The sequence below is a fragment of the Dendrobates tinctorius genome, unplaced genomic scaffold (genome assembly GCF_039654945.1).
Source record: "Dendrobates tinctorius isolate UK_male_01 unplaced genomic scaffold, ASM3965494v1 ptg000115l, whole genome shotgun sequence".
NCBI lineage: Eukaryota > Metazoa > Chordata > Amphibia > Anura > Dendrobatidae > Dendrobates > Dendrobates tinctorius.
The window spans coordinates 3,157,438-3,170,295 of NW_027361783.1; the positions used below are offsets into that span (position 1 = coordinate 3,157,438).

Sequence of the window (12,858 nt, forward strand, 5' to 3'; positions counted from 1 at the left end):
CAGCTCTGCTGAAGACCACTCCACCCGTCATTAGAAAGCTCCTTTGAAACCCAGCAAAAATTATTCCCACACATGTCTAAGTGGATGTTAAAATATACAAGTTATGGCTCTTGGAAGAAGGGGACGAAAATAAAACATAATTGAAAACTGGCCCCATCGTGAAGGGGTTACATATGGGCGGGTAAATTTTACCCAAATTTCTTTCTACATTTTTCTCTCTGGGGACAGAAATCACATTTCAAACAGAACATAAAAAAAAAAAATCTGTGCGTAAGAATGTGAAAAACCACGCCAAACATCTGAAGGGCAGTGAGTTAATAATCACACAAAAATAACTTTCACAAGGAGGTTTAACCGGGACGCAAGCTATGAAAATATTTAATGAGATGGCGTACAAAGCCTCCCCATGCAGGCATTTTAGGTCTGTCTGTTTTCACTTTCTGCAAAGGAAAACACGAAAGGCTCCAACGGAGAAAGGGTTAAAGCTTTTAGAAGCAGCTGCAGCGCTGCTTGTCGTGATAATGCTCAGCATTTACCAGACCTCTGCAGAGATGAAGGAGGGCAAATCCGTGATCGCTAGGCTCTGGGGGCACATATCCGGTCTCAGTACAATTAAAGGCAAATTAACAGGAAGGAGAGTAAATGACACCAAGTACATTTCATAGAGCAGCACCCAGAAACGGAGGGATGGAAATGCTCCAATAATATGGGTGCCTTCTCATTTCACTCATGACCCCAACACAGAGCGTTCAGGGATTGCTTTAAAAAAATACGGCAGAGTTTACACGAATCCAAGCAAGCTGGATTTTTCTTTTTTCAAAAAATCTGCAGCAGAAACCTGCGGTGAACCATAGTTCTGCCACACGTGTCACGTTCCATTAAGGTCTGTGAATTGCTTTTGGAAACTTACCGTAAAATTACAGGCAAATCCATAAATCACAACAGAAGTTAAAAAGTTGCAGATGTCTCACACATTTTCTCAACAGAAATGGGGCTAAAATAGATTTTTGCAGTTCAGTTTCATTAAAAATGTCGCACATTTTGGCTTTTACATGATATATGTCAGGTCTCGTTAGTCTCTGGGCGGCTTTTTCGAACTAGTCTTTTTCTGAAATGCTGTAATCAGGCCAGGCTCCGATTCATGCTGCCCGTGGTTCTGGTTCTCATTCTACAGCCAGCAATAGATGCAACAAACACAAAACGGTGTAGAAGGCAAGCGGCGCAAAATTTTTAATGAATCCCAATCACAATAATTATTTTTACTTCCAAATACACATTTAAGTAAAAAGTAAAAAAAAAAAAAAAAATCCCAAAAAGGTGGACAACCCTCTATAAGGGTGTTTTCAACAGTTTAAAGCACCACTCCAGCATATTTTTATTGCACTGCTGGAATGGTGCTTTAAATGTTATTCCCCTTCATCCTTTTCCAGTGCCGCACCTGCCTGTCTCCAGGAAAAGGTGACCTGCCGGCAGCTTTAGTTTTTCATGCAGCGCGCCTGAAGTCACTTTTCAATACATTTTTATGAGAGCCGTGTTCTGGCGCTCAGACTTACATTGCGCTCTTGTGACGCAACTTCTGACCAGTCAGAAGTTACGGGCACACGATTGTACCGCGGTAAAAGGTGAAGTCACTGGAAAGGGAGTGTAAGAATGGAGGTTAACATTTAAAGCGCCATTCCAGCGCTGAAACTTAAAATGTCAGAGAGTTGCTTCAAAATTACTGTTGATTTTCAGTCAGACTTTTCAACTGCATCATACAGTGGATTGTAAAAGTTTGGGCACCCAAAATTACTGGTCAAAATTACCTTTATTGTGAACAGCTAAGCAAGTTGATTATGAAATGATCTCTAAAAGGACGAACGTTAAAGACGACACATTTCCATTATATTTTAGGCAATAAAAATATATATTGTCATTGTCATCCTTAAGGCCCTATCTCACACAGCGAGATTGCTAGCGAGATCGCTGATGCGTCAAGGATTTTGTGACGCAACAGCGATCTCGCTACATGTGACACATAGCGGCGACCGGCCCCCTTGCTGGATATCGCTGATCGTGCTCGAATGTCCTGGGCCACTTTTTCATCGTCGGCGTCCCGCTGGCCAGCAGGCATCGCTGTGTTTGACATCGACGAGCGACCTCGTTGGCGATGCAGAACTCGGGACGCAGGCTGGAATCGTTCAGAATAGCTTCTGTGTGACAACGCACCAGCGATCATTACCAGGTCGCATCGTTGTCGAGATCGCTGGTGCATCGTTGAAGAGATCTGCCTGTTTGGCAGCTTACTAGCGACCATATAGCGATGCACCAGCAATCCCTACCAGGTCGTATCGTTGTCGGGATCGCTGGTGCGTCGCTATGTGAAACGAGACCTTTAGAGATTTGTGTGCTCAGATAACTTTGACCAAGGTTTCAGACCTTAATTAGCCTGTTAGGGTTATGGCTTGTTTAAAAACCCACAATACAAAAGAGGTTGGGTAGCACAGAGACAGATGGGGAAACCAGGCAAGAGAGTGACGCCAAGGAGTTGATAAAAATTCTACAAAGCTTTAAAAAAGATTATTATTTTCTTTTGGGTAGCAGACACAGCAAAATCCACAATAATTTGTGGCATGTTTTTACTTCCCTGATCGATAGGGAATATCAGCAGCAAGTCCGCAACCAATAAGGATTTAGAAATCAACATGTTGAGAATTTAATATCTGCAGGCAGGCCAACTTCTGTGACGCCAATATCTGTAGCATGCAGAAGAAATTTGTTAAACTGTAATCTAGGGTTGCTGCTACTGTACACTGCCTGAAAATCCAGGTGAAAAATCCACAGCAATTCAATTACTCTGGTGTGAATTTTGAAGCAGTTCTGCTGGGCGGCACGGTGGCTCAGTGGGTTCGAATCCCACCAAGGACAACATCTGCAAGGAGTTTGTATGTTCTCCCCGTGTTTGCGTGGGTTTCCTCCGGGTACTCCGGTTTCCTCCCACATTCTAAAGACATACTAATAGGGAATTTAGATTGTGAGCCCCATCAGGGACAGTGATGATAATGTGTGCAAATTGTAAAGCCCTGCAGAATATGTTAGTGCTATATAAAAATAAAGATTATTAAAAATCCATATCCAAAATCTTTAACATACTGTTACCTAGCAGATTCATGCTTCTGCATTTTAGAGCCACCACTGTCAAGGGTTTTACCGTGACAGGAGTCAGAAGAGTGCAGCATCTAATTTCTCCTACCACTGCACTGATTAGAAGCACTTCACCTTCTTATTAAAACAGTGTAAATTTATTTTGGCAGTGCAGGGGTTAGGGTACCGTTACACCTAGCGACTCACCAGCGATCCCGACTAGCGATATGACGCGGTCAGGATCGCTGGTGAATCGCTAGGTGGTCGCTAGTGAGCTGCCACTCAGGCAGATCTCACCAGCGACATCGCAGGGGACGGGGGTCGCTACTTACCTGTCAGACGCGGCGATTCTGCGTCCTCCCGCCCGGCTCCACGCGTCGCTCATCGTCACAGCAGGAAGCGCCGCAGGAAGTGGACGACGAGGAATGGTCCAGCAGCTTCTCGCGCGATCAGCGATAACCAGCGGGGGAGCCGGTCGGCGGTAAGTATCAGACACAGCGATGTCGCTAGCAATATCGCTGCAACGTCACAAAATCGGTGACTAGCGATATCGCAGTGTGTAACGGGGGCTTTAATCTGCTCTGTTGAGAGCCCCTGGAGCTAAGGCTCTCAACTGTGCCGTGTCCACACCCATCTCCTATATAATCTGGGCCCTGGCTAGCACTCATTGTCAGAGTTGCTTATGCTGCATGGCTCGAGGTTGTGGTTAGTGGTTATTGGAGAAAGCGTTTGGTGGGTTTATCTCTGACTGTTACTAGGTTTTGAGTGTGTGATAATTTCCTTTCTTCTCCTAGTCTGGTTTAACCCCATCCTCCACTCCCCAGTGTATATCTCGTGTGTGTGTGTGTGTGTGTGTGTGTGTGTGTGTATGCTTGGTATTTTTCATTACCCCTGTTCATATTACCTTGTTAGTCTGGTTGGTGTATTATGATACACAGCTACTCTGCTGTTCCCTAGGTGGGGGAAGGGTACAGACTGAGAGCGGAATCAGGAGCTAAGGTAAGGTACGTAGTCCCATCATTTTCGCGATCAGAAGTAATCTTGGGAACAGGGCGAGCTAGGGGTGGGGGAAGACGACCAAGGTCCTGGGACACTCAGCAACAGGTCATGACGGCCACTGCTGTTTTTTGAATACAATTACTGATAAAAGTACTGCACAAAACTGCACATTACACACCAAAAACGGAAGTGTGAATAAGACCTGAGAGTGGAAAGACAACAAGGAACTAATAATTGTGATGAAAGCAGGGAAATATCCTGGCAGGTGCAGGCTAGCATGCTATGATTGGGCTAATGTATCAGATTTGGGGTTTGCTCAAACATGTTGACATTTACCGATCTTCTAGTTTCACGAGGACTTGATTTGTCCCAGCACTTTGCTATCAGCTATCTTTAGCTCGTTGCTTTGGAGTGCAGAATTTCCCTATCTTGCAGTACTCAGAAGAATCTGGGAGCCAGGCTTAGAATATCACGGGTAACAAATACTCTCGAGATTTTCCACATATATTACGATGGTTGGAGGTGCCTCCAAGTCTGCAGCTTTGTACCTTGTCTTCTACATAGGCATGTTTTTCCTTTAAGCATGCAAGCATAAGGTTTACCTGTTTCCTTAAATCCTGAGCCGATCTTAGATGACTGTGGTGGTTGTTAGCAGCGAGCCCTTTGGCATGTGAGCCCGTGTTAGAAGCAGGTTGGTGATTAGCAGCGGCAGACTCTCTCCGTCTCTCGGCTTTGTGATAGCGGTTCTTTTCTTTCCCTGGTGTGGCCTCTTTGCTTTTGTGTCTATGAGAAGTTTCTTTGTACTTCGATGATTTGCAAGACCCGTTAAAAACTGCAAAGTAAGAAAAAATAGGAAAAAGGGTTAAAACATAGAAAACTGGGATTTTTCTTGAACTGTAGAGCAGTTACTAAAACGTAGCTATATTGTTTTCCACAGGCTTCGCATCAGATCCCAGCTAACGGAATACACAATATGCATTTGTAGGTAGTATAGAAAAGTCCTAAGGTGACCTTATACATCTGATTGCAGAATCGAACATGTATGAAGAAGATAAGGTTAAAAATGTTTAATAAATTTTTTGAAGCCTAAATGAGCTCAAGAATATTACAGTATTACTGCGATATACAGCCGTGTGGCGTTGTAATATGGAGACCATTGACTTCTATGAGGAGCTACTGTACCTCCACATTGCCTCCTCTGAGCGTTTCCCAAACTCCAGACGTCATGGCCCTTCAGAACGTGACGTTTTCAGGATTTCCTTAGTATTGCAAAGATGATGGAATTACTATCAAGGTATCAGAAGTTGCCACAGGTTCACACACCTGTGCAGTACTAAGGAAATCCTGAAAACATGATGTATTGGGGCTGTGAGGATGGTTTAGTGAATCATGCAGTGAGCAGGGGGTTGGACACGATGACCCTGGAGGTCCATCCCAACTCTAACATTCTATGATTCTGTGATATTAGGAAACACGGCCACACAGTGTGCCTCTGGCACAGTTCTGCATCAGGCCCTAAAGACATTTCCATACTTAAAAGGAAAATTCTACTCAAATATTCGCAACACAAAGAAAAAACAGCAGAGGGCGAGAACATGGCACCTTCTTCAGAAAGTCTACTTAGGGGGATAAAAGGAATGTTGAAAACAGTATCCATGTATAATCACATCATAGTGCTCAGGGTTGACTGGGGTGCCAAGAGCCCACCACCAGTAACCAGCCCCACTTCTCAGCTACATGCAGATGTGACTTTATTCTCAATCACAAATGTATATAACAATGAACTTAGTAGATTGGTAAGCTTCCTTTGTCTGTACATAGTGATTTGCAGATATAGTGCCAAGTACTGCTCATATAAAAGGGTGGTGGCCCACTCATGCACAGGGGCCCACCGGGGGATTCTCCTGTGGGACAGTCCAAGCCTGAAAGTGCTATATTATATTTAAATAAGTGTCGGCCAAACTCAATTTGGCGAGATCAGCCAACCTTTTAATGTTTATGGGGATTTCCCACTTGTAATCTATTGGGGAACATAAGGATCAGGCAGTTGGAATTCAATTGTGTATTTTGTTAGTCAGGGAGGCAAGTCGCTGCCAGATGATTTTAGCAGTAGCCCTTTAATACCTTTAATAGAGAACACAGGAATGCCGATAACATTCTCATATATGTGGGAGAGACAGGTTTTCAGACAAAAAATAGTTCAGCCAATCGTTGTCTAATGTGTAATGACAGCTTTAGAGAGGTGATGTAGGTTTTATGAGCATTTCTCAAGATGCCACATATTTGACGGTTACTGAAGGCCAGATCTAGATGTGGCTACAACCTCTTAAAAGGAATACCAATTTGAAATATATGATAAAAGTGAACTGAAGTGTGCCCCAGCTTGTCAGCCTGCTGGATTTTCTGCATGTCTTTGAGACAGTTATGTATGCAAATTGTTTCTTTAGAGAGAAACAGGACTCAAACTCTTGAGCAACTTATTTGAAGCAACAATCCCAAAAGTTAATATTGACTCTTTAATTGACTTTTAGGATCGCTGCTTCCAACTGGTAGCGCTAGATTTCTAGTTCTCTTGTTCTCTGAAGAGACAATTTTCATATCCAAATTTCCCAGAGGAGCATGCATGGCTTATAAGACTCCTCATTCTGACATGCCAGACTTGACAATCTCCACAAGGAGACCCCAGACCGTTGTGTAGAAATCCTGCTTATAACCCAGGGTTCATTACTTCCATTTTGGTAAATAACTGAAGAGCAGGGATAGCCACTGTCTGCAATTATATTAAAATAGAACGGAAAGATTGTAATATTACAGAGGGTGCAAAGGGAGAAGCTCCTGCAGGAGTCAGATAGGCACAGGAGAGTGAGGTGGTGGGGAGGGTGGGGGAGAAGGAGGTGTCCATTTCTTGATTGTAGTTTTAGACAAAATGTTGTTTCTTTGGTTTTGTGGCCAAGAGTCTTATATGCTTATGTTAGTGAGACCGGGGTTGTAAGTGAAAGCGCCAGTGGTTTGATGTGGAGGTGAGGCATGGGGGAACATTAATAAACAGGAAGCTACTGGCTAAAGGGCGAGCACAAAAGCCAGCTTCAAAGACTTGTGATGAAAAGCTCTTGTTATATTGAGATCTAAAGTACCACAATAACTACTATAAGTATACTATTAACAATAGCAGAAAATTAATTCACACTGCCATTAGGTTACTATACACATGATAAAAAATAGGTTTAAAGATGGTATTAAAAATCAAACTATGCCCACAAATAAGCAGTGTATACACAGTCATGAGAAGCACTAAAATACACCCTCTTTGAACTCTAGGGTTTTAAGAATCAAGAAAAAAGAAGCATCTGGTTAATAGAAATTCATAAAATTAAGTAAAGACAACCTCAGGTGAACACCACCACAAATAATGGCAAGGTGTAATTTACCACAAGTTAGGCCAAATTGCTGAAAAAGTGTCAAAAATTAAGTAATAGTCTTTCAGCATTCTGCAGTAATCTTATGGCATTGCATAAGTTTGTTGAGGTTTATTAGGGATTAATTTATTTCTATTGGGTTCAGGTCTGCACTTTTCAGATCTGACTTCTTTTTCAGCCATTCTGATGTAGATTTGCTGATATGCTTGGGATCATTATATGACCCAGTTTCAGCCAAGCTTTAGCTTTTGGAAAGATGGCCTCACATTTGACTCTAGAACACTTTGGTACACTAGAGTTCATGGTTGACTCAATGACTGCAAGGTGCCCAGTTTTTGTGAGTGCAAAGAAAGCCTAAATTATCAACCCTCCACCACCATGATTGATAGTTGGTGTAAGGTGTTTGTGAGGATATGCCGAATTTGTTTTTTGCCCAATTGTGAAGCAGAGTGTTATGTACAAACATCTACTCTTTGGCCTTGACTAAGTCTGAGCTACACGGCCACTTTGGTTGTGACAACCATTGTGAGAATGAAGTTCTCTCAACGCTATAGAAGCATGTCCAAATCCTGCTGATTTTTTAAGACTGGATTTTCACAATTCTGTAGGTGTTAAAATGCAATCCCCATTAATTTTTATTTCACGATGATGTAGTAGCGGCATAGAGCAAACTTTGATCACACAACACCTCGTGGCCAAAATAGCAATGCAGCCCTAGTCTAAAAGGACATTATTCCAGAAGTCTGGTGGTTTGTTCAAATGCAACTTTTGCAAATTTTAGCAATGAACTTGAACTTTTAACATGCCAAATGAGGCCTTTAGAGTCAGAGCTATAGCTCTTGACAATGTTCACCCCAAAGTCAAGCTGAGCAAAGATTGCAAAAATTGAAGAAGAAAAAAAAAAAAATCAACTACCTTGAATGTTTCTCACTCTAGAATAACTACGGTAACTCTCAATTGCTTGGAAATGGAGTTATAACCCTTCCTATGTCACCTGCTTAACCCAGCAGGAGGTACGGCGGCGTCTAAAAATCACTAAAATTGATAAATCCCCGGGCCCGGATGGGATACACCCCCGAGTACTGCAGGAATTAAGCACAGTCATAGATAGACCATTATTTTTAATCTTTCAAGATTCCATAATAACAGGGTCTGTACCACAGGACTGGCGTATAGCAAATGTGGTGCCAATATTCAAAAAGAGGACAAAAACTGAACTTGGAAATTACAGGCCAGTAAGTTTAACCTCAACTGTGGGTAAAATCCTGGAGGGTTTTCTAAGAGATACTATACTGGAGTATCTGGAGAAGAATAACCTCATGACCCAATATCAACATGGGTTTACAAGGGACCGTTCCTGTCAGACTAATGTGATAAGCTTTTATGAAGAGGTAAGCTCTGGACTGGACCAAGGGAATGCAGTGGACGTGGTGTACATGGACTTTTCTAAAGCTTTTGATACGGTGCCACACAAAATGTTGATACATAAAATGAGAACAATGGGGATAGGGGAAAATATGTGTAGGTGGGTTAAGAGCTGGCTCAGGGATAGGAAACAAAGGGTGGTTATTAATGGAGCACACTCGGACTGGGTCACGGTTAGCAGTGGGGTACCACAGGGGTCAGTTTTGGGCCCGCTTCTTTTTAAGATATTTATTAATGACCTTGTAGGGGGCATAGAGAGTAGAATTTCAATATTTTCAGATGACACTAAACTCTGCAGGGTAATCAATACAGAGGAGGACAATTTTATATTACAGGAGGATTTATGTAAACTAGAAGCTTGGGCTGATAAATGGCAAATGAGCTTTAATGGGGATAAATGTAAGGTCATGCACTTGGGTAGAACGAACAAGATGTATAATTATGTGCTTAATTGTAAAACACTGGGCAAAACTGTCACTGAAAAAGACCTGGGTGTATGGGTGGACGACAAACTCACATTTAGTGCCCAGTGTCAGGCAGCTGCTGCAAAGGCAAATAAAATAATGGGATGCATTAAAAGAGGCATAAATGCTCATGAGGAGAACATAATTTTACCTCTATATAAGTCACTAGTGCGACCACACTTAGAATACTGTGTACAGTTCTGGTCTCCGGTGTATAAGAAAGACATAGCTGAACTGGAGCGGGTGCAGAGAAGAGCGACCAAGGTTATTAGGGAACTGGGGGGTCTGCAATACCAAGACAGGTTAATACACTTGGGGTTATTTAGTTTGGAGAATCGAAGGCTTAGGGGTGATCTTATTACAATGTATAAATATATGCGGGGACAATACAAAGACCTTTCTAATGATCTTTTTACTCTTAGACCTGTGACGGGGACAAGGGGGCATCCTCTACGTCTGGAGGAAAGATGGTTTAAGCATACTCACAGACGTAGATTCTTTACTGTAAGAGCAGTGAGACTATGGAACTCTCTGCCATATGATGTTGTAATGAGTGATTCCCTACTAAAATTTAAGAAGGGACTGGATGCCTTTCTTGAAAAGTATAATATTACAGGGTATATACACTAGTTTCCTTAATATTGCATTGATCCAGGGAGCTAGTCTGATTGCCGTATGTGGAGTCGGGAAGGAATTTTTTTTCCCCAATGTGAAGCTTATTGTTTGCCACATGGGTTTTATTTGCCTTCCTCTGGATCAACATGTTAGGGCAGCTTAGGATAGGATATGGGTTGAACTAGATGGACTTAAAGTCTCCCTTCAACCTTAATAACTATGTTACTATGTAGACTGAGAATCGCTGCTCTCAGATCATTACGGATGTCCTTCCTCCTTGTCATTGTGTTGGCCCACGCCTGACTGCACCAAACTCACAAAACTTCTGCTTTTAGAGAAGTGGCCAAACCTGCTGCTGAATCAAGGGCTTGTGTTTAGTAGATGTGACATCACATAATGTGGATAGTGGATCCTGTGTTATAAGGCTGTGTATAGAGGTGACATCTGCCATTGCAATCCTGCCTGTGATGAAAATGAGACTTATCACAGTTTTCCCTGAAAGGATAGGAAGCATAAGCCTAAAGTAGCACCAGTGTCCTAAATTAAAGTTACAATATTCCTAATTCTATTTTATTTTATTTTTTTTAAATACAGATCATGAAATGAGAGAAAAAAAATGTATTACAATATAAAAAACCTACACTTAACACAAGAAAAAATTATTTAAACAATAGGTAATTTTCTGACAGGATGCAGTAAAATTAAGCACCATTAACAGTTGGTCCATGTAGGAAGACCATGAATAAATTCCTAAAAGGTAGTTGCACAACTTAAGATTGAGTTATCCAGTCATATAGCCTTTTTGTGTTTGCTTTGTATCTGGGGGGACTCAAAATCCGTGTCGGACTGGGGTTCCAAAGGCCCATCGATAACCAACTCCAGAGCCCCACTTTTCAGCTACAGGTAAAGGTGACATTATCCTCAGCCACGAATGTATATAACAATGAACTGGGTAGATTGTTAAATGAAGACGATGCCGCCTTTATACATAGTGATTCACGTATATTGTGCCAAGTACTGCTCATATAAGTGGGTGGTGGCCCACTGGAGGATTTTCCTGTTCTCCTGTGGGCCAGTCCAAGCCTGGGTCCAATAGAAGGCAGACAGAGTAAACCTGCCTATTAGCTGGATAACAAGGGACACCGTAGTCTTAAAAACTTTACAAAAGTTAAAGCATATTTAAAACTGATCAAATACAATAAATTAAAATGTCAACACTAGAGAAAATGTGACGTCCACAGGCCTTGTCAATAATCTGTGGCCAGCGTGTTGCAGCCCTGGGTGATCAGCTGACTTCCTGCCAGCATCCACAGCTCTTGTTGCCATTAGCCAGCCTGGCACGACATCACATAGCAATGATGACGTGAATTCAGGACAGCTAATCAAAAGAAGCCGAGGATGCCGTCAGGTGAGAGGCAGTTTGGCAGTCTACATGATTTCTCTGGCCACTGAAGAGGGTCTTGTGATTCTATCTGCACCATCTCTATTTAATGCCCACCAATTTTGGCAAACAATGTAATAAGAATGAGGGGGCCTCTTTACTTGCAGCAGATGTCAGGGAAAAGAAAGCTAGCATATTGCAAATGTCTGACAGATTAAAGGTTTTATAATCTAATATTTTTACAAAACAAGAGAGATCATGGCTTTTCACATGACACCACCCAAAATAACAATGTACATACTAATAAGACCTTCCATAGAGCAGCTCTACTCCCACACCAACTATTAAGTTAAGTGGGAATGTGACACGGGGAGAGCTCAAGTGAGGTCATAGCAAAACAAGGAATGAAGACTTCAGCACAATTTAGACAGGCAGGAGATCAGCTGAACAGCATGCAGCCAAAGAGCGGAGTCATTTCAAGACACTAATGAGATTTTATACATGGAGCCTGTGCCAAGAGAAAAAAAAACTGGAGATTGAGATCGCAAGTGATGCACATACAGCTGTACAAATACATCTCCATCACTGTCATAAAGCCTTCATTACGTCACATAATTAGATCTGGGACTCGGGAGGATAAAAGACAAGATGAACATAAAACTACCCCAGACATGTCTGCCGAGAATGAAGCACAGCTGGCAGTAAGCTGCCTGGCACAGGCCGGCACTCAAAATCAATGCCTGTTCTCTGCCATTTTGGAGCACAGGGCTATTGGCCGTCTGCCTAATTCAGTGACATTGTGTATAAATATTTGCCGTTTTTTGGGTTTTGTATCCCATGAATGTTTTATATTGTGCACATCATGATGCTTTACATTTACAATTACATAACTCTATGACCAGCAGTACTGAGTATTCAATAGAAGATGACAGAGGAACGAGTATAAGAAAACAGACAGCCTTTTCTAGCCATCCAGCAGTAGTTACAAAGAAATGAGTGTAATACAGGACAAGCAGTAAGTAGATGTCATTTTTGAAAAAAAAAATTAAAGATATTAAAAGTGTACATGCCAATTATCCAATTTCATATATCACTAAATACATATTATATACTCACATACACGGTGTGCAGTGTGTGCGTGCATGTGTGCGTATTTCATCAGATCCAGGTTCTTCTGCCTTGTCCATGACAAGAAAGCTCCTCACAGTGCATGGAGGTCTCCACTCTAAGTCTAAAACCCCCGTTACACACTGCGATATCGCTAGCAATATCACTGTAAAGTCACCGATTTTGTGACGTTACATCGATATTGCTAGCGATATCGCTGCATGTGATACTTACCTCCGATCGGCTCCCCCACTGGTTATCGCTGATAGCGCGAGAAGCTGCTGGACCATTCCTCGTCGGCCACTTCCTGCGGCGCTTCCAGCTGTGA

At 42.3% G+C, this 12,858-nt stretch overlaps 1 protein-coding gene across 1 annotated transcript in view; it reads right to left on the reverse strand.

Moving 5' to 3' along the window:
• The window catches only part of JARID2 (jumonji and AT-rich interaction domain containing 2), a 192,560-nt gene that overhangs the window by 51,076 nt on the left and 128,626 nt on the right, over positions 1 to 12,858 (reverse strand). Inside the window, exon 6 of the mRNA XM_073589950.1 lies at positions 4,725 to 4,954. Within this exon, the coding sequence (XP_073446051.1) occupies positions 4,725 to 4,954 (230 nt within the window). The remainder of the gene's footprint in view (positions 1 to 4,724; positions 4,955 to 12,858) is intronic.